This window comes from Molothrus aeneus, chromosome 5 (genome assembly GCF_037042795.1).
Source record: "Molothrus aeneus isolate 106 chromosome 5, BPBGC_Maene_1.0, whole genome shotgun sequence".
NCBI classification, from domain to species: Eukaryota; Metazoa; Chordata; class Aves; order Passeriformes; family Icteridae; genus Molothrus; species Molothrus aeneus.
In genome coordinates, this window is record NC_089650.1 from 6,983,157 (window position 1) to 7,005,856 (window position 22,700).

Genomic DNA, 22,700 nt, shown 5'->3' on the forward strand with positions numbered 1-22,700 from the left:
TAAACATTCCACAGTCTATGGAATTTGACATAACCAAAGCATTTGGGAGTTCCCTCTTGACTTCTGGTATTAACACAGGAACAGTAACAATGCTAATTGTGAGAATTTTTCGACATGTTTCTTAAAAGTTGCAAACATTTTATGTATGTTTATGTTTTCTAAATATTTAAGTGGGGTAGAAGGTGCTTCAAAACCTTATACAAAACACTAGCACTGATTTATGATTTTCAGTTGTCTGTACTAATGATTATTATTAGTGTAACTTGATGTGTAAACCAATGTTATTTTGTTCTGATAATTTACAAGTCTGCTAAAAGCAGAGGCAAACTAAGCCAAGCTGAATTTTTGCTCACAGATTACCTCTCTCTGTCTAATGTCAAGCATACTTAGGCTTATTGCCTATTCCTTCCCTGACCTTAAACTTCTGTAGTCTTTATTTCTGTAATTTTCTTCTTAAGGTCTGAGGCTGTCTTTGGAAACCAAAAGTGCTACTTTATTCTAGATAACAAAGCAGCCAGTATGGCCTTTAAGGCACAGGCCCTGTGCACAGCTCACCTGAGCACTGCTGTTCCTGCAAAGTCTCTTGTAGATCCTGTCAATGGCTATGGAGGCATGCTCAAAGCACCTGCTGAACAGCTCATATCTCCTTTTTTTCACCTCTTCAAATTCCTGCTTGCATTTTCTGGCCTCCTTTCTGCTGTTCTCAAAAGCTATGGAAAAAAAAAAAAATCACAGGAATTATTCCTTAAGAAGTGTTTGAGCAAATACACAGAACAAATATATACTGGGTACCACAAACAGTATCAAAGAAAACACTTATTGCAGAAAAAGGAACATACCAATATAGTGTGAGTTTCCTTCCAAATTTCAAATGGAAGACCCACAAGCCAGCAAAGTTGTGATGTATTCAATCTGCTCTGTGCCACATTTGTCTGGAGCAAGGAACAATATTCTTCTCCTAATTCCTTCTGGGAAGCAGGCAGCCCTAAGCAGCACCAGCACTGACCTGGTACAGCTCCAGAACCCCTGAAGTTTCTTACATTGTTAATATCTTCAAAACTCTCTGGAAATACTAATCATTTTGCAGAAATGCTCGTGTATGAGTTTTGGACAACATACACAGTACCTTCAGTTATGTATGAAAAATTTAAACAATTTTAACAATAAAGTCAGTACTTCTCAGAAAGCAAGTAAAAAAAGTAAAAAACACTTTGTGATGTCATGTGGGGAACAAATATCTTCCCAATCATTCAAACTTTATTTCAACAAACTACTCAACACTCAAGTGTATGTTAATAAGTTGCTGAACATGTAATTAAAATATAACTGAGGATAAACACTTGAGCACAAAAAAATCCCTCAATATCTGAAATGGGCAAAGCCGGCAGGACCAGCCCCAAGAAGAGGAATTTCAGTTAGGGTGGAATCACAAAAGTGACTGACATGAAAGACTCAGTGTTACCATCTATCGATTCTTGGAACCTGTCCCGAGCTATCAGTAACTTCTCTTCTGCTCTCAGGTTTGGAGCAGCTGTCTTCATTAATGTGACCTCTTTAGTTTTGATTTCTTGCTGCATTTGCTTCACTTGATCCTCTATATCTTTATCAGATTCTAGTTCCTAAAGGAAAAAAAAAACAAAAACCAAACAACAGAGCAATCAAATTTGCTTTTGGGCCAAGACATTTCAATACATACAGCAAACACTCATGGTTCCTGAAACAATTAGCCCACTCATTAATAGCTTTAACTTGAAACACAACTGAAAATGGTCTTATTTCTTGCAATGAGTCTACCAGGCCCTCACTCTTCTTTTCCCCAAGACCTTTAAAAACTGGAAGCCAATTATTTTCTCTCAATTCCCTTTATAAAATACAACACAGGAGCAGGATTAGTGCTTCGCTCCTTGATTTTTAAAGAAGAATCAGTGAATTCTTTGAGGTAAGTTCTACTGATGACAGATTCATCCTCCGTTCTGTATTTAGCCTCTGACATTTAACTATTTTCCTCAAGATTAAAGAGGAAAAAAAAATCACAAAACCTGCTGAGAAAATGTGGGCTGTTAGACAGGGAAGGATGGGAAGCCTTGGTCTCTGCAAATACCACAAATAGAAGGTGAACAACCCCCCACAGCCACCCTTGGGTTCTGGAGTTTTGAGCCTTAACATACAAAGTTGGAACTTTGAGGCAGAAGGTAAAGGAGGAAGGAAAAAAAAAAAGTTATATTAAGTCTCTCAGTTCCATTTTTGTGGTTCAGGTAAGCTGTAAGTTAAAGCCAGTTACATGGGAAACTGACCTATGCAGAAATCCCACACATCAATGCTACATCATGAGTACAAAACTAGAGCACACATACACATGCACTTCAGCTTAGCAGTGGTTTTACCAGGTGTCACTTAAAGACTAGGGTGAAGAACAACAAATAAAATACCTTTCACAAAAATAAAAATCAGATATTCCATCTCTAATAATTTCAGACAAAAGATTACCTTTAGGTCAGCTTCTAGGGTGCTGTAGTCTATCTGAATTCCCTCTTCCCTTTCATAGATCCCTAATAGAGCCTGGGTTCCTTCCATTTCAGCTCCTGGCTGTAAGATGAAGGACATTCCAGTTCAGAAATACAACAGTTAACTTTGAAACTGTACAATCAATTCATTAAAAGGTTTTAAAATTAAGATACAGTGGTAACATGGTACAAGGTGTCCGTAATCCATGGCTCTTCCCCTGGCCCAAATGGAATGAAGAGTTAAGATCTCATGAGCCTAATTAACACACACACCTGTTAAAAGAAGATGAAAACATCTGCTCAATTCAGCTTGAAGCTATGCTAAAAGCAGCAGCAACCTGGTTATTACGTATTTACAACACTGTACATACTGTAAATGTCCTCATTGGAAAGATGCACTCTCACTGATACCTCAGTCCCTTCCAAGGAAAGGCTGTGCAAGCTGAGGCATTTCTTCCACTCAAAAGAATTGAGGAGCTTCAGTTCTGTATGGCAGAAGCAGAGAATCTTGTACTGCCTGTCACCTGAATTTCACAGTCATGTTCCCTCAAATGAAACAGGTCCTATCTCTCTTTATTAGACCCTTTCCCACCAAGACTTTTTCTCACAACCAAATCTTGCTGATCTTTCTTCTCTGTGAGGTTAATTAGGAATCCACATTGTTATTCCTTCTGCTCCCCTCCTTGGTTTCCCCTCTTCCTTATTCAGAAACAGTGAGAGCTGAGCTCCCACATCCTTGGATCATTGGCCTTTCTTGTTCTTTCCCTTCACAGACTGCCCACCCCACCTCACTGCCTGCATTTTGTCTGCTGCCCAGTTCACACCTATCCTCCAGCAAAAATACTTTTCTAAGGAATGGGTTCAACAAGACTCCTTCCAAATGCACACACTTGTTGTAAGTTCTTCAAAACCCACAGCTCATTTCTTTTCTAACAGTGCAGAAAGTCTGTTTCTCCTCACAAGAGATGTATGTTGGAAAAAGAGGGAAGATGAAGACAAATAATAAGGAGCAGCCATCAGATAGCAGGAATTTTATTTTAGCCTATCCCTGATTTCTGTGAGTATCTACATCTACTGAACACAAAAGGATGATTTTATACACAGCATTTATATTATGGATGATAGACCAAATATGATCTCAACCCTTGCACGTGCCATAATTATTTACATTTCTGAACTGACCTCTGTGTATCCTCTTACTTATCTTCATACCAATTTTCTTGTACAACAAGATTTTATATATTTCACAAGAGTATGTTTCAAGCACAAGCAAAAATACTTGCAAACAGTATTTCTGTCTACAAAAATAAAAATAAATCCTTCTTTTGAATGTAAGAGACCTCATCACATGAATAGAGTGTATTGGTTTGAACATTACTATGTAAGAGAAACAGTCCTGTAAAGAAAGAAAAATTAAATTCATGAGTAAGTGCTCCTCCATGATATATATCCATCTTCTGTAAACACTCTAAGTACCTCTACTTCACTGATGTCATCCAGTGATCCAGACAGTAACTTGATTTTCAAGTCCTGCACCTTGCATTCAAGCAGCAGATTATGTCCCCTTAATCTCATCTCTTCCAGTGAGGTTTCTAGAGCTGTAGCTTCCCTCTGCAACTTTGTGGCTTCTCTACATGCACAAAAGGCACAAAACAACTCAAGGGTGGAAACAGCACTGCTAATAACATCCACAGAAAAACAGCATGAAAAATACAGCACAGAAAACAGATTCCAAGCACCAAGAGGGCTGTTTCTTCTTCAATGACCCCCACCAAACATAAAGGAAAATGGTAATTCTGCCATCCCCTCCATTCTCCTGAATTACTCCAGAGGGAGCCTCAGTCTCAGTACATTAAAAGCACATTCAAATACCCATCTTTCCTAATTACAGACTACCTCTTCTGTTCAGCTCTAGTGAACATGTATGGAGATTTGATCCTTTAACATGTAACCAAGTATCTTTTATCATTACTCTCCCTGAGACAGCTTGATTCTTTACAACCAATTCCTGTGGTAGCATCAAGTTACCATCAGCAGAAACACTGTTAAAATTATACACAACATAAATTACAAGGCATACAGTCATGAGTTAATAGAAAGTTCCACAAGTTCACATAACCATACTGTGCCAATGTGACAGGGTTTTTAAACATAGCAGTGACTCCTGATTAAGGGACATCAGTAATAAGCAAGCACAACAGAACTGAAGTATTAACTGTCCACAAAGAAGTTGATTTAATATAAAAATAGGAGAAAAATGACCTAAAGTCAGTATTACTTTAAGGTAACCAACATATGAAAAGTCTGGAAAAGTAACAATAAGATTGGAAAATAAGTGTTCCCATTAATCAGACCCACTGTACAACTCAAACTGAACTGTGAAACTACAAGGGAACTTCACATGCTGCCAATCAAGCTGTAAGCTACCTCACCACAAGGGATGGGAGATCTGTGGTCAGAGAGTGAGACCTAAGACTAGGCAGATAATAAAAAAATTCTGTATGGTTTATGGGATGGCCCTCTCCTTCACACAGTGAATTAGAAACACTGTTCAACTAAGGCACACTGTAGATGCAAATCACTATGTCTCCAATAAATCTTTCACAAGAAAACAAGATAAATCCAAACATGTGATCAGTAAATCCATTCTAAATATTATCCCTTTAATCATCCTCCCAGGAGTAGAAGTAGGAGTTACCTATTAAGAGTTAACATCGTCTTTCTGAACTCTTCAACTTCATTTTGGCTTTTTGCAAGCTCAGCTTTATGAGCACTTAGTCTATCCTTAAGGTGTTGCTGCTCCTCCAAAAGTTCATTCACTTTTTTTAGAAGCTTTTCCTCATCCTGCATAGAAATATTTAGATTTTTAACCTCCCACCAAGAATCTAGATCTGGAACCTCTACTAAACAGAAAGGAGGAGTTAGACCTGTTACATTCAAATGTGTTACAGAGAAGATCTGAAAGGCACTGGGGGAGGGGGGGTTCCCCCCACTTTGTGGCAGTTTTATACATTTCACGTTTTGTTTTTTGTTCAAAGCTTCTCCTTCCCTTTTCTGTGAACAAGCACAAGCTTGTTTCTTTGACAAGCACCATCACACATTACAGGATAAAGAACACTGTGAATGAGAAACCCACACCTATTACTTCAACTAAAAATCTAAACTGGTTTCATAGCATTATTTCAAATGTATTAGGGGCTGTAAAGTAGCTTAAAGATATAAAGCACCAGAGTTGCTTGCTCTTACTCATAAAATCTTTGCTGAATCTGAGCCACATGCTGCTGGTTTTATCTATAGTACTATGTTGCCTCTTCATATCAACAGAATACACTAACTGAACAAAATATAAAATAATACTGTACAGACAGTATTCCAAAACTTAATTTTTAGTAAGCTTATTTTTAATAATAAATAAGTATTCAAATATGGCAGCTTATTCCAAAGTTAAAATGCAATATGCGTCTGCATTTGTCTAAGCAATTACAAAGTCAACCCTGACTTAACCCCTTGAAAAATTCATCCACAGCATCAACTACATTTATTCAAAATTGAAACTGAGAGGAAAGAATGTATTGAATTACAGAGACAGAGAAATTGTTTTTATTATTACCTTCTGTAGCTTGATAATCTCAGCTTCATCTTTATGAATTGTCTCCCTCAACTTGCTGACTGAGTTTGTTAATTTTTGTAGATGATCACGATTATACTCCAGCTGAATGTTCAGTCGTGTCCTCTGATTTTCAAACTCCAGTCTAATCAAGGTACAGGATTTCAAACCATTTCTTACAAAGCAGGCTATTAACTGTGACTGGACTCTATTTAGATAGCATTATGTATCTTCTATGTGAACACAAAAATCTGCATTACATTGATTCTACTACACCACATCCTGTGAATATATGTGAAATCACAAAGACATAGTGATACTGGTTAAACAAATACAATATAGCATATAGCCACATCAATATGGAAAGTGGCACTTGAACTTCAACCACCAGTTCATTTAACATTCTCCTCCTAAGATACAAATCTGTGGTGCAGTAACACATGTCTGTGAGGGAAACACTAGCTGAGGTTGCCTGGAAAAACTCAAGAACCTGTTTTCCATACAAGAGTATGTTCCTATACCAAACACCTGCATCTTACACCCAGTTTTCCTTAAGATTTACTCACACATGAGTGACCCTTCATGCTATTCTCTATCTGGGACAGTGCCATTTTTCGATGTGGGTATTAGAAAACTACTTTTTTTTTTTTCATTAGTGCTACCAAAATTTTACCTTTCAAGTTTGTTGCAAGCTGTCACTGACTGTGTCTAACAAACCCAAACCACAGCAGTGATCTAACTAATCCTGGTCTAACTAATCTACAGCGGTGGCCTAACTAAGTGACAAGGAGCACCTTCTACATTCTCCTATGACTTTGTGTTATTTCTTGTGAGGGAGTTTCTCCAGTACCAGTGTGCCCAATCTAATACCAACCACTGGTTTACATTTTGGTGATAGATACCACCTTCTCTTATCAATCTCCTCTTGTTGTCTCACATGCTCTTGTTCATACACACGGATATTTTCTATCCCAATTTCTTCACAGAACTCCCGGAAAACAACATCTTCAACCTTTGAAAACAGAGAAATGGAACAAAAAAATGATTATACTATTTGGCAACTCACACATGTAAAATATTCAATCACTTCATACTACAGACTAGATTTTTAAGGTACTTCAAGAAAACAGCTAACAACTACTGAGAAGTAATTTGTACTTGAAATTTTCAAGTAACACTTTCAGTCCAAATGCCAGACATAAGGCATTATGATCTACCAAGTGCAACTCCAATCTAAGCTCTTCTTGACAGCACCTGGTGATTCTGAAGACAGAAGTCATCACAGTGTAACCAGCTTCCCTGGTTTTGCCTGCTGTTCCCAGGCAGCTGAAGAAGAGAAAGCTAGACAGGACACTAATTCAGATACACTAAATTCCTTGGGAGTTGTAGTTCAGTTCTTTACTTGAATCCTTTCAAGAGATCCATAAATATTAATTACTATGCTCTGTTTATAGAAAAGTTACAGCAAAAACTCTGCCACAGAATAGCTACTTTGCTAATTATACAGCATATATTAACAAAAGCATCAGTCAAAATCAATTCTAAATTGTTTTTTACAATTTATGCAGGCAAATACTAGGTACAGTGTATATGGCTAGACTGAAGGAAGAAAAAGCAACAGTCCATTCCTATAAATTCCTGTTTAAAAGGAAACACAATGGACTGAACAAAATTTTAAGAGAACTCTACAGGTCAAAGCCTGATATTATTTATATTGTTTTAGTATTCAGGATTTTTTATCCAGGTATCAAGTAGTACATCAAACCAAGTTATACTATCCAAGTTACACTTCTCTTTGGAAACTGATGATTGGTTCCAAATGATAGCCTTTATGTTTTTGTTTTTTTCAGAACAAGCAAAAGAAAAGTTCCTGTATCTGGAATTCTTAGACAGTTACCCATCAATGACTTCCTCAGTGTTTGCAGATGACAGACATCTGCACTCCCTCATGCCTGCACCCCCAGTAAGACAGAGAACAGGCAGCAATTTTGGCTTGTTCTTACATGTAGAATTCCAGTCATGGATTAATCCCAGACTGACTGATGAGAATGGGTCAGAAGCCAGGAACTAAATTACAGATGTATGATACAGCCTGAGTTACTGCAGACAGTGGTGAGGAATGTCTCCTTCTCCCAACAATATACATTTACACCAGCATCTAAGTTCTGGGCTGTGTATTTCCCAGATAAAACTGCAGTACCATTTTTCCACAGCTTATACCAGATTTCTTTGCTTGACAAGAGTATGAGCAAAGGCAGCTTCAAAACACAGGTAGAGAGGAGGTGCTATTTCCCCAAGAGGTCAATCACTGCCTACTCTAGCAGAACACAGCAGGAAACCCCTCTTGGCATCACATTAGGCTAACATTCCCTTCACTGAATGCCTTTGGTCTCTTCATGACAACCCTGCTCTGCAATCTGTCCACTGTCTGTATAAACTGCTCTGGGGACCACTGGAAGATTGGGAAATTACAGAGAAACCAAGGGATGAGATGGCCAAAGTGTCTACATCAGTAAAACTTAAGCTTCTGTAGCCTAATAGCAGGAGCTCTCAAAGCTCTGACAGAAGGCATTACCTTGTTAATTTTTTTCTGAAACTCTTCTATTTTTTCTTTTCTCTGCACTATTCCTTCATTCAGCATATCATGCTGAGCCTCAAGATTTACCAGTTCACTTTCCAGTTTTGATTTTTCCTAGATAGAAAGGAAAAAGATGGTAATTTTTCTCAATAGGATGATCAACTTTCTAGAAATTAAGGGACAGCTCTGTTCCAGGTTAAGAGTTTTTTTCTGATTAAAAACATTAAGCATTTTCTTCTCAAATGCCACTTAGCCACTATTAGTGCCAATCTGCATGTAACAATTATAGTTTTAACAAGTGGAAAAGCAAACTAAGTACCTCATAGAGTGCACTTTGACTTACAGACTACTGAAGGTTACTAGATGATAAACCAAGCTTACCAGAAACCCAAGTTTTAAACCACAATAGAAAAAGTCTCCTATAAAGTACTCTGGAATCTTTGGGGTTTTTTTTATTCTATCAATTCCTCAGTTGTAACTGCTGTATGTAAAACTTTAACTGAATTAAAAAAACTACATAAAGAAGTAGCATTACTTGATCAGTAATTGCAATTAAAACAATACCATTATTAAACATGAAAATTGTAAAGATTTAATATCATACCATGAAGAGATTAGCAAGATGTTTCTTTTTAATAAGGTCTAATTCAGTCTGTGAATATTTAAGTCGTGTCTGAGTTCCTTGGCACTGAGCACGCAACTGCTTCAAGTCAGCCTCCTTCCGTCTGATCCTCATCAAGTCCTGGGAAAGTGTTATGGGGGGAGAAAAAGCTTTTTAAACAAAAGAGGAACTGTTAGAAATTTTTTTTTTTCAGATGTTAAAGCCCCACTGACCAAGGCCTCATTCAAGGTAAAGGCTGATAGCAGAGGTCATATGCAATATTAATATTGTAATGGATTTATTTCTCCCCAGAAAGTATCCCATTAAATTACAACTCCATTAAATTAAATTACAACTCCATCCCTCTTAAAAAAAGCCAACACTAAAGGTACAACAAATCATTTTACACTGGCAGGTTTTGGTTCATGCCAACATTCCCATGTTTACACAACCACATTGTCATTTTCATTACAAGTCTTCAGGTACACTCTTAACGTTTTCCTAGAGGGAGCTTGGACCAACAGTGTTGTCCTGTATTTCTGCCTGTATGTCCAGCATGCCTTCTGCAGTTAAGTACTTTTAAGAGACCTACCTTTAACTCAGTAATCAAGCTATCTCTTCTTTCTTTCATTTTATTCATTTCTTTCTCATCCCAACATCTAGCTTTAAATCTTAAATCACTTGATCCTCCAGAAATCACTCCAGATTTCAAAAACAAAGTTCCATCAAGAGACACTGTCTGGAAGAAAATAAGTTATATCCAAATAAATCTGAAAAAACCTCAGCCAAAGTATCCCATGCACTAGTGCCCAAGATATGGTAAGTAAAACAAGTAACAACCACATTTGAGTTGGACTCAATTTTTTCTTTTCTCTCCAAACCTGCTAACATGAAGCATTTGAAGCAAAGAGAAAATCTGCACCTTCTTAGGAGCAATCACATTTTGGTACTATTACAGCTGATCAGAAAATAAAATGAAACTGTATCATTTCCTTGCATATAGCCCCTTGTGTATACACTTGCACTTTAAAGGTGTAGAACAAACACCTTTTAACTTGGTAGAACAGACCAAGCAACATGGTAACAGAGTAAAGGCAAACTGTTTGTAAAGTGAAAGTGTACATTTTTGTAAAGAACATGGGTGTTTTTGTGACTTTATTTCAAGTAAAAATGACTTCACACTCACCTTCAACTTAAAACTCTCTTAATCAAAATTTTAGAAGGTTTATTAAGTGAATAAAATACTCTCTGCAGCAATAGAGACAGGAATGAGAAAGAACTGTAGGAAGTGACAGAGAAGCTTGCAGTCCTTAACATAATGCATATCTACAACCAAGATACTCTGGCAGATATTTTAAAGAATTTTGAAAGATAAAGTCAGTGTTTTAAAATCAGACAGTTTTAGAAGCATGATTATCCATCCCTCCTACTCCTCATAACAAGGACTATACCAAGACCTGTATTTGGACACTAACTATCCTTTCACTTGCCTCCTCCTTTTCTCAGAAAACCACTTCAACTTACTACCAGAGGAAAAAAAAACAAACCAAGAGAAGTATCTAGTGATTTGTTTCTGTGAGATTGGACAGCAGAGTACCAGCTCTGTTTTATCTGCAACACTCCAGCATGTTTACAGAAGAATTTTTTAATGGCATCAAACACATAACTGCAATGAAAAATGTATGTAAAAAACTTTGGCTTCTCACTTTCAACCTCACTGGTCCATCAAATGCAATGTGTTTTGCATCCTTAACTGTTTCACAGATCAAGGCATTCCCACTCACAAACTGAATCACTTTTTTCAGTGGAGCAAACTGGGTTTGTACAACATCCACCATCATTTTAGCCTCTTTTATCTCCCTTAGCTTCTCGTTAATTGGTTTAACCTGTAAAGCAAACAAGCAGGGTTTAGAATCCATGTTGTTAAAGCAAAGCATGTCCAAATCTGAGTAGTCTGGGGACAGGACATACAGATCAACACAACAAGGAGCTCTAGCACTGCAAGACTAAAAACAGATCTGAGGTTTATTTTCTCTGTACACCACTGTCCTTCAATCTGCATAACCTATTGCATTACTATTTATGATGGCATTAAGATATATAATTGTATAGCCTGTGCATCAAATCAAAGGACACCAAGGCATGGAGAATAAACAAGAGAGTTCAAGATGTGTGTGTGGTTGCAGGGCTACCACCTTGCCCAGAAAAGCTGTGGCTGCAAGTGTTCAATGCCAGGGGGCAGGAGCAGCTTGGTCCAGGGGAAGGAGTCCCTGCCCATGGCAAGGGTGGAACTGGATGAGTTTTAAGATCCATTCTAAACCAAACCAGTCTGTGATTCTATGATTTTTGGGGTCAAGGAGACATGGTCAGATAGTTCCTATAGCTGGAGCAGTGCCATGGAGGGATACAGGCTTTTTGGGAAAGACAGGTGGGGTGGGGACAAGGACATGATACAGCATATAGAATAGACTGAGGTACTGAATTCTTTTCACTTCAGTCTTTACTTGCAAGACTAGTCCCTGGGAATCCAGGCAGGAGCCCAGGGAATCTAGAACAAGGAAGACATATTCTAGCAAGAAGAGGATCAGGTGAGGCAAACTTAAGCAAACTGTATGCATGTAAATGGGCCCTGGTGTGATGCAACCACCAGAGCTGAAGGATACCATTACAAGGCCACTTTCAATGTACCTATGAATGATCATGGCAACTGAGAGTTGCCTAAGGATTAGGGGAAAACAAACATCACTTCTGTGCTCAAAAAGGGCAAGGAGGAGGACCCAAGGAACTACAGGACAGTCAACCTCATGTTGATTGTGGAAAAGGTATCCTATCTAGAAACTAGTTCCAAGCACACAAACACAAAATCTTGGAGAATTAGTCAGCATGGATTCACTAAGTCAGTCATGCATGATCAACAACAGCCTGACACAACAGAAACTACTGGCCTGACAGACCAGGGGAGAACAGTCAGTATTATCTAGCTAGACTTCTGAGAGGCTTTTAACACTGCCTCCCCTAAGATCATCATGGAGAAACTGATGAAATAGGGTCTGGATGAACAGTGAGGTGAACTGAAAACTGTCTGAAAGACAAGGCCAGGGTGGTGACTGGTAGGACAAAGTCCAGTTAAAGGTCAGTAGGTAGCCTTGCCAATACTGGGATTGATCCTGTTTTATGTCTTCATTAATTATCTGGATGATGGGGAAGAATGTACCCTCAGCATTTGCTGATCACAAAAAACTGTGAGGAATGGCTGATACACCAGACAGTCATGCTGCCATCCAGAGAGACCTCAGCAGGCTGGCAAAGACCAACAGGAGCCTCATGAAATTCACTTCCCAAGTCCTGTGCCTTAACACTTCAGCTCACTCTAGTTAAACTAAAATGAGCCAGTATCGAGAATTACATGTGTATTAGCTTGCTGATGACAGGAGAAAGAAAAACATACTTACATCAAGGTAATCCAAAGCAAGAAAAGTTTCAGGCTCAGCTCGTTCTTGTTTTAGGAACCGAATGCAATCTCTTGCTATTTTTTCAGTGGCAACAACAATAGCAGTCATGTATTTGCTGAATACCTTGGTAACAGCAAGCTGGTATTTTTTATGAATAGGATGACACAGGTCAAGCAATCTTCCAAACTGAAGATTAAAATACAGGGAAGTATTAGTTAATATTAATACTATACACTCAAGCAAGAACAAAAGTTAAAAAGATATTCCAGACTGTCCAATTTACTCAAGCTGCTTACTCAGTCTGTTGCAGAACTTTTAAGTCTTAACTCTAAAATAAAGCATTAAATGAGGTCATTCCATTACCACAGAATCTGGATAGAGCCTTTTTAGACTTTCCAGGATCTCTGCTCTCATCTGCTCACGCCTTCCTTCATGGTAATCAATCCTGGCATTCTGCAGTTCACCAACTAATTTGTTCAAGTCTTCGTTCACTTCAGCCATTCGTATTGTGGCATTCTCAATTTCCTTAGCCAGCACTTCCTCCTGCTGCTTTTTTTCTGTTAGTGATCCACTTTGAACAGAAGCAAAAATAAAAAGTAATTCCCAGTTTCATTTATACACACTTTCAGTATAAATTAAGGTCATTCTGAAGTCACCTAACTTCACAAGCAGTAAATATCAAGCAGAAGACAAGACCAAGGAGGCAAGAACCGAGCTGTGCTAATACACAACATAAATATTAATGTTTTCTAGAGCAGCACAACTACAAAATTCTCCTGTTTTCTTGCTCAGAATTTGTCCAATAATAGCCCTATACCCACAGTAACAAAACTTGTGAGAACTTAGAATTATAGAACTGATTCAAACAAAATATGGATTAGTCATCATACTTCCGACTTTATTTTGACAGCCAAAGTGACTGAAATATTAAGTAAAATTAGTAAGAATTCTAGTTCTTATTAAAATTTCAAAGAAAATAATTAGAAGTAGAAACCTGCTATGTTTTGAAAATGATTAATACCCAAGAAATCCAGTTAGCTTTTAATTTTTTACACATACATGCATATTTTAGCATATTCTTCCAACTTCTCTATGCGTTTTTCATGCTCTTCTACCTGTTCCACAGTCTGTTTAATGGTTTCCTATACAGTCACAAATAGAATGTGTTAAAAATAAATAAGAGCAAAATGACAGTTTTAAGATATACAGGTCTACATTAAGAACAATACTGAGATAAATATTTTCTTCTTTATTGCTATTTCATGGTGAGGTAACAGCATCTCTTTCACAACAGTGGGTGCCAAGCTACACCTGAACAAATAACATAGGGAAATTATTATATTAAGGCCATTATGGGATTTTCCATGTTCAGCTACAATTTAGGGAAAACCTCTTCAGCACAGATAATCAAGACATCAACAAACAAAAAACCCTTTAAACAAAGCACCAGGAAATTATAGGTCTTGAAGTAAAGAGGTGCTACTCTTGGCCCTACATCAATATCTTTTTCCAAGGAAGTTGACACAGTTTCCAAACTGACACAAAATATTACAGTAAAAAAAACCCTACCAATGGTAAAGAAAGAATTTTCAATAACGCAAATTTATTAAAAACACATTAACTGAAGCAAGTAGAGAGGACAAAAATACTGCTACCTACACAGTTTATTAACCCTTAATTTAACCCCTGAACTCCTTGTGACCTTTTAAATAGGTCTAGGGATGGAGAGTCAACTTGCACCCACTACATTGTTTGCATATACATATTTCATGCACTCTTAAGTAACCCTTATTCTTTTCTCAACAACACAATGGGACTTGCTTAGTTTAAGAAGCACAGGCAATGGAATTTATTTCACTTCTAGATACTAACTACATTTTTCTGGTAACTAGCAATTAAAAAAAGAAATTGTATTTTATGAAGTAAAAATAGATGTACAATTATTATCTTAGCTATTATTTATATCCTCATAAAAATGGAGCAAAATACAGACTTTTCCATAGAAGCAAGCTTATATGTTCAAGAATGAGGTGTTTGGAGCTCTATCACTCATAAAGCCTCATATGGTGCATTTTTAAGCTTTCTGGATAGCAGTCTCCCTCAACCTTGACTCTGTAACTAAATGCTGAAGAAATGCATGTTGCCTCTCTAGCAGAGTTAAAAAAATACAGCCAGAAAACCCAAAACACCTAACAGGACAAGGTTTCCAGCAAAACAGAAATGCTACATAGCATTCTGCCCTTTTTACTTCTATCAGAAGCAAATATCAGGCATGGTAACCAAGCCAGAGTAAAAAATGTACATATTTTATTCTTACATGTTTGGTTCTGCAATGATCAAAGATATCACAATCAAAATGCCTGCAACTATATTCACACAAAAAAGCTGCATATGAAGTGCAAGAGAAGAGTGGACACTGAGATTTTCCAACTGCAACACATTCTTACACACAACTGACCTTAAAACCATCTCAGCAAAGATGTTGCTGTGATCAAAATCCACCTCTGCAGGGTTTGAGTGCCATACACACATACAACAGCAGTGGGACACCTCAGAAACACTACACTTACACAAGCAGAGACTGCTGACAGTTAAGCCAATGTTCTGAGTACTTGTAAAATATCAGAGCCAAAGTTTCCAAACACCAATCCTCAGTGTGGGCTCATGCACACGATTTCTGAACAAATTTAGAGGCCATTTTGCTAAACCTGCTGCAACATAGAAACTGAGTTAACACTTCCAATATCCCTCTCCTGCTGAGGATTTGATGACATCAAAGCATTGAACATGTTTATATACAGTTATAGCAGAGGGAACAGAAGAGAGACATTTTTCTCCTAAAAACCCAATTCTAGTTTGATACAGATACCTCAATTTCATTTTTCTTCCTGCGATTAAGCTTCAGCCTTTCTTGATCTCCCTTATCCTCCCAACGAAGCTTTTCTAGCTGCTGGGCTAGTGTAGCTACTTTCTTTCTTGCCATTTCCTTTAGCTCCTTGTACCTCTCTAACTGCACAAAAACAAACAAACAAACAAATTAATTCCTTGGAAAGTGAGAAAACTCATGTTGTTACAGCCTTAAGTAACTTTACCTACCTAAATTTTGTGAAAACTATCCAGAAGACTCTTCTAGCTTCTGATGGCATTATAATAACCTGAATTTTTTTACACTAAGTTTCAATCCAAAGCTTACACCTAATAGTTCTCACCAACAGTCTTTTTTTATCCTTTTTTGCTACTCTTATTGTTCAGGGAAGCTTATAGTACTTCCCATTCAATCTGAAGATTTACACTATGTTTTTTGCACAGCCCAAAATTCATGCAGTATTTTCAGCATTCTCATGTTATTAAAAAATTTCATATAGTAAGTGAAATACAAATATTTTAAACAAATCTGCTAAGTGATGACTAACTGACCAAATGCCTCTAAAGTGCAGTGCAGGAAGATTCACAAACTAAGGTAGCAACCCTGCAGGTTCTCTATTAATTGATCAGAAACTATTTTAAAGAGGAGGAAAACAGCTATCACGTAGTTTTACAAACATTTGTGGCCACGTGGTTGCAAAGACAGCTTCCTTCCAAGTGAATTTACTATCAAGGGATGTAGCCCTTTCCCTCTCAAAGAAGAAGATGGTATGTATACTACCAGGTCTTCATTGGTTTTCCCTAATTGACACCTCAGATGAAAAGCCAGTTCTCAAAAATCACTCACCCTGAGACCCTGACAAACATTTTCTGTCCTACCCTCCCCACAGTGTACCATGCATCTAAATAAAACTTAGAACTTTGGTTTTGTTTAAGTTCAAGGGTAAAAAGATCACTAAAAATCACAGGTCATTGGTGAAATAACAGTTTCTGTGTAATCAGGAGTATTTTTGGACTTCTCTAGTAAACAGTACTTTTGGGCCTCCTGGTTTACCTGACTTTCTCCCAGCTCAATATCTGCTGCTCTCTGCATTCTCTCTTCTTCAGTTTTCTCCTCAAATGCTCTCCACGCCTTCTCAATATCACTCAATTCCATCTCTAGCTCTTTTATGTTCTGCTTTTCCTTATCACGGGCTTTCTCCTTGTCCCTTAGAGATTTTTTAGACATTTCAACTTTTTTGATTTGGTAGGATGTGTTTTCCTTTGCCTTTATATAGAGGGGTCTCTGCTGAATCAGTGATGCCTCCAGAGTCCTAAAAAACAAAACCAGAAACAAGCCCAAAACAACCAACCCCAACAAGACACAGGCAAAGCTGCAAAGCCACAGGAAAAGGGGAGAGAGGGAAGATAGAAAGGACACTTCCTCCCCCCTGCTGACCACATATGCAAACAATCAGTTTTAAACTGTTAAGGGTAGGGCTTACACTGTGGGTATGCCCACAGAGGATTTTTTTTTTTAATATCCAGTGAAAATGGTAATTTAAGTGAAACCTCCTAAAATTTAATAGAAAACAAGTATTTATATAATGAAAAATATAACTAGACATGGTATAGGAGGTAAAAACCATTTCTGGATTTTAGTTAAGTGAATTGCTAGGAACTGACTTCCACAGCACTGAACTATCAACCAAATTTTTACCAGGAAATGCACACCTGCCAAGCAACCCCCAGTGCAGATAATGCTTTATTGAACTATCACAGAATCTCACTGGAAAACCTACTTCATTTCTTTTTCCATATGCTGATGGTCCCTGTTTAGTATCCCAAATAATTTTTTCTTCGCTTTAAATGAATCTTCTGCTGTAGAAAGAGCCTCTTTCTTGATATAAGCCTCCATATTCTTTTCATCCAAACTGTTTTTCAGAAAGCTAATTTGTTTTGCATTGTGATAAAGCTGAAAAAGCTGCAGCTGTATCCTTTCTTCATCCAGTTCCTTGATTAACATCTGGTAATGCTCTGCCTACCAACATTAAAATTTAATTTATAGTTTATAAAAACTATTTTCCATCATTAGCAGTCTAATTTCAAGGCCAAAGTGATGTAAGATGGTGTACAAGTAGCTCTAATTCCAATGGTAATGGTAACTAATGGCTAAAAGTAACGGTAACTAAACATAAAACTCAAATATTGAGGTCCATACTTTAATTAATTATACTGGCAAACCTATACTTTCTTTTATTTAGATTACATGTATCCCTCTACGTTTTCAAATGATACTAAATTATTATACAGTATGCCATACTGAAAAAAACTACTAGACTAAAACCAAAAAAAGTTTGTGGCTTTGTTTTGTTAGTTTGTTGTGCTTTTACAAACACTACTGAAGTTCATAAGAGATGCAAAATCTGGCAATTTAACATGAAAAAACTGAATGAAGCTTTAAGCTACCTCCTCTTTTTCCATCCTTGCTTGTTTGCGTTCTGCTGCCACACTTTTTTTCTTGTTATAATTAAACTGTGCATCCTCTTCTGCTTGCTGCATTTTCTTCTTCTTTTGTTCATAGTCTTCAGCATATTCCCATGAATTACTAATTTGTTCAAAAAGTTGAGTTCTCTCCTTTGGCTTCTTCATTGCAATTGACTCTACTGTTCCCTAAACCAAAATTGAAAATAAATAAATTGTGCAGCACCACAGATCATCCTGATGCCTTATGAATTTAGGAGCACATAGTACAGATTCACTTTTGAATTTATTTATGGTCAACACAGATGGTGGAAATGCATCTAGATTCAAACCCAAGGAAAAATTTCGTGCCAAAATGAGGATCACCTTGCCAGCCACTCAGATTTCTATAGATGTTTCTGTACAAGGGAAAAATCTATTCTTCCTTAGGAATTTTTGTTAGCAATTATAAGTAACATGATTTTGTGAAATGTATTATTCATCAAAAGCTTAAGGCCTATGTCATTAAATTCTTGAACACTGATAGCTGAATAGAATTTTCAACCCCTCAATCTTAAAAGAAATCCTTTACATTTTCATGTGTCTTTACTAACAGGAGTATTTTAGGACAAAATTACTTCTTCCTAGCACTCCTGCAATTAAATACACTAAGCATTTATACAAACCCATACTTTTCTATATATTGTGAATAACAGAAGCACTCAACTTCTTCCAGATTGGCTTCTTTCTTACTAGTGTATGCATTTTTATACAAACCCCATTAAGTGGATTTTGTAGTCTTGTAGTTCTTGGTAAGGTCAATAAAAAGTACATTGCCTTGTAGTGGCTAAGGGTGCTCTCATTTCTGGGCAATATTTGACTGTGTATTCTATGAAATAACCTAAGAATCTTTTGTTTTCTTTTGAAAGTACCCTGAATGCTCACCTGAAAAATAAGGCAATTCCTGGCCTTGACAAGAATACCTATTTTTTCTAACTCAGATATGTAAGCAGATCGGCTGACAGACTTGTCATTGAAAAAAAACTCAGAACAACTGCCTAAAGGAGGAAAGGAAAAAGAATTACTGCTGAAAATGGCTACAACAAAAAAACCCACTGGAAAAGAGTTACACTAGTGGAATAATTTAACTGAGTGATTTTTTCAAAGAACACAATAGATTTCAATTACTCCTCTATTCCTTTCAGTAATTTACTTTTTCTGTTTAAAAACTCCAGTTTCCAATTTTAGTACTTTGTAAAGGAACTGACACCTGCAGCAAGGTGTCAGATCACATTTCTTAGAGCCTACATCACCTACAGACCCCAAGGAAATACCTAGAGACTGATACTGAGCAAAGAACATATAATAACTTGCTTAATTTTTTAAACTAATTAACTCAAACATATTTTTTCATTTATATCACTATCTGAAGGACTATACTAATCTGCCCAACTATGAACTAATATTGGGCATCTGAAATTCTAAGTTGGGTATTTTTGGTCTCCATTTCTTTATACATCAGACAATAGACATTTCCTGCAGCAGAATCTACCACCTACCACGGATAACTCTTGAAAATGTTTTCTCTTCCCCATCTTCCTCACAATATACAATCTTCACACTAGCTGTAGAAGAAACAGGTTTTCCAACATGTGCTCCATGAATGAGTTCTCGAACACTTTTAACTCGCAAATTTGATGTTTTTTCACACATCACAAAGCTAACAGCATCCATTATGTTAGATTTTCCTTAAAAATTAAAAAAAAAATTGACATGACATAAATGGAAGCATTTTATTAAGAATTATAGAATCTGAATAATTGCAACATTCTTTAAAAATTCTATTTCTAATTCTGTATTTTTTTAGGAAGAAATCCTTCTCTCTGAGGGTGGGGGGATAGTGGCAGAGGTTGCTCAGAGAAGCTGTGGATGCCCCACTCCTGGAAGTGTGCAAGGCCAAGCTGGATGGGGCTTGGAACAACCTGGTCTAGTGGAAGGTATGATGGGGGGTTAGAACTAGATGAGATATGAGGTCCCTTCCCACTGAAACCATTCTATGATTTTGGGATTTTATCGAGGAAAAGCTGTTGCACATAATAAACACATTTTTAAGATGTAACACACTGGCAGCAGAAAATAAGCCTGTCTGTAATAAAAATTATGACAAAACTGATTTATTTTTTCAGTCTTATTGGAGAAATCTTTTTTGTTTTTTACACAGGCTTCTTAGAGGAGAGCGTGCCACATCACTCTCCTTCCTTGGCAGTGTGTTTTCTGGAGTGAAGTGAGTGAGGTTTATTGCATGAGCACTCCAGCCCCAAGTTTTCCACTGCAACTCTAATCTCCTGAAGAATATTAGCACTTTCCCAGATCCATTCACCCCAGCAACAAAGCTAGCTGGTCATAGTACTTCAACAAAAACCCTCCTAATGGAAGCCTCTTTTCGTTTTATCCCTTTAGTCTTGAGCATTTCTGCTGACAGAATTATTTTCAATCTATTTTCAACCTTCCTATGTCCAGAGTATTTTGACTTACTCTCCAAAGTATCAGAAAAGCAAGAACACTAGGAGGAAAACAGAGAAATAAAGATACTCAATTCAGAATTACATAATATTCACACCTTTTATTCCCTGGATTAATCCATAAAATGTACTCAGATTTAACTTAAAGAGCACCTGGAAAAAGTATCCTAGTTCTGAGACTTTACAGTGGGGACAGGATCATAAAGAACATGATAACAATGCTAAATATATTCAACATTCACAGATCTTACTTCAATCAGGAAAGTGAGGAAACTACAGGGTCTAAAAATCTGAATTATACACTAAATCAATAACAGACATGAGAAATGAAAAGTGAAATGTTGAACCCATCCTTGTTGCTCTGTTAAGACAGCCCTCACCTCCTATCAGTTTGATAAGCAGACACAAAATCCCTTTTGTTGAATGGAGCTTTCTGAAGCAGAGATCAAATTTTAAGAATGTGAAAAATGCGTATTTTATGATTGGTTTTTTGCAAATATTAAAATGAATATGTGTTATACTAGAAAGTTATGCTGTATTAATTTTCTGAAGTAGCGTGTTAAATATAGTTTTAGGTTATAAAATAATGTTTAAATAGAAACTATGCTATGTAAGTTTTTTTTTAAAGAAAGGACTCACATGGAGATAGCAGCCACAGGACACTTAAATCTTTCAGAGAAAAAGAATTTATTGCTCACTCATCAGAAAAAACTAACTTTGTCCTGCCTCACTCAGCCATGAAGACGCCATTAGAATTAAGAGGAAGAAGTTTACAATGACCAGACAGAATCCCGAGTTTGAATGGAATTTATGCATCATGTATGAAGTGTATGAATATGTAACAAGTTATTGTTTTTAAGGGCTAATCCTCTGTTAACGTGTGTTCTTTTTCTGGCTTATGCTGCCCAGAAAAAGGTACCCGGACGTCCGTAACTCTTTGTCTCCATTGTCTCATATTGTCCAAATACAAATTGTCCAAATTTTTATTACTCTAACTATATTGCTATTTTTATAACCACTTTATTGCTATTAAACTTTTAAAATTTCAAAAAAACACAAGTGACTGGCGTTTTTCACAAAGAAGTTCCAGCACCCTGGCATCCCACAGTGCTGCTGCCCCTTCAGAGCCTCGCTGGTGTGGGCCCCGCTCCGCGGCCGCCGCCATTTTGCAGAGCCGCCCCCCGCCTTCCCGGAGGAAGCACAGCACAACCCACACACTCCCATCAAGGAGCAGGTTTCCACTGGTACATCCCGGAGTATTAAAATAAAACCATCCTTATATGATTTTGGTAAGCTGAGGTAGCTAAGACAAGGTGTGCTGTTTGTAAACTAGGCTTTCAGCTTAAGCTGGAAAGCAGCAGGTCAACACGATAATAAAAATCCATGAACTCTCTTTCTCTCCCCCAGTCTGCTTCTGCTCTTCCATCCTGGAAAAACCTACACTTTCAGCTAAGAATTACAGAGCAGGTGCTTCCTAGGCTTCATTTATACTGCCACACCTTCGGGTGCACATGAGGAGATTTCAGCAGGTCCACAAGGCTAAATTCCACCAAACGGAGCCCTCAATGTTGACAGCTCAATGGAGCAGCTGCTCCCTACCCACCCACAATACCTGATCCATTAGGCCCGATGATGCAGTTGAACCTCATGAAAGGTCCGATAACCTGCTGCCCTCTCCACGACTTGAAGTCCTTCACCACCAGCAACTTCAGGTAACCCATCCCCGCGGGGAGCTGGGGTCAGGAGCTGCCGAGCTCCACACCTCAAACAGTCGACGAGGCCACTTCACCAATTTACCAACAGAAAACCACCCCCACCCCACAGCGCTCTTCGACGATTTTATCGCCTCAAAGGGAAGGGCGAGCCCGCCCCGCCCTCACAGCCTGCGCGCCTCGTGCAGCGGCTCCGCCCCGCGGTGCCCTTCGGGAGTCACCGCTCCCGTTCCCATCGCGACCGGCCGCCTTGTGTCCCGCCCGGCCGGTGCCATCGCGACGGGCCGCCTTGTGTCCCGCCTGGCCGGTGCCGCTCCCGTTCCCATCGCCACCGGCCGCCTTGTGTCCCGCCCGGCCGGTGCCATCGCGACGGGCCGCCTTGTGTCCCGGCTGGCCGGTGCCGCTCCCGTTCCCATC

The 22,700-nt window shown here is 38.0% G+C and overlaps 1 protein-coding gene across 1 annotated transcript in view; it reads right to left on the reverse strand.

Moving 5' to 3' along the window:
• The window catches only part of SMC1B (structural maintenance of chromosomes 1B), a 26,435-nt gene extending 4,143 nt beyond the window's left edge, over positions 1-22,292 (reverse strand). The window contains exons 1-21 of the mRNA XM_066549714.1: positions 22,184-22,292; positions 19,609-19,797; positions 18,995-19,107; positions 18,056-18,259; positions 17,389-17,627; positions 16,662-16,920; positions 15,612-15,752; positions 13,802-13,884; positions 13,106-13,313; positions 12,743-12,928; positions 10,997-11,176; positions 9,883-10,029; positions 9,294-9,431; positions 8,687-8,803; positions 7,017-7,123; positions 6,115-6,256; positions 5,203-5,348; positions 3,981-4,134; positions 2,488-2,586; positions 1,463-1,619; positions 556-710 (exon numbers count right to left, since the gene is read on the reverse strand). Of these exons, the coding sequence (XP_066405811.1) occupies positions 556-710; positions 1,463-1,619; positions 2,488-2,586; positions 3,981-4,134; positions 5,203-5,348; positions 6,115-6,256; positions 7,017-7,123; positions 8,687-8,803; positions 9,294-9,431; positions 9,883-10,029; positions 10,997-11,176; positions 12,743-12,928; positions 13,106-13,313; positions 13,802-13,884; positions 15,612-15,752; positions 16,662-16,920; positions 17,389-17,627; positions 18,056-18,259; positions 18,995-19,107; positions 19,609-19,797; positions 22,184-22,292 (3,273 nt within the window). The remainder of the gene's footprint in view (positions 1-555; positions 711-1,462; positions 1,620-2,487; positions 2,587-3,980; positions 4,135-5,202; positions 5,349-6,114; positions 6,257-7,016; positions 7,124-8,686; positions 8,804-9,293; positions 9,432-9,882; positions 10,030-10,996; positions 11,177-12,742; positions 12,929-13,105; positions 13,314-13,801; positions 13,885-15,611; positions 15,753-16,661; positions 16,921-17,388; positions 17,628-18,055; positions 18,260-18,994; positions 19,108-19,608; positions 19,798-22,183) is intronic.
• Positions 22,293-22,700: the final 408 nt, after the last annotated feature.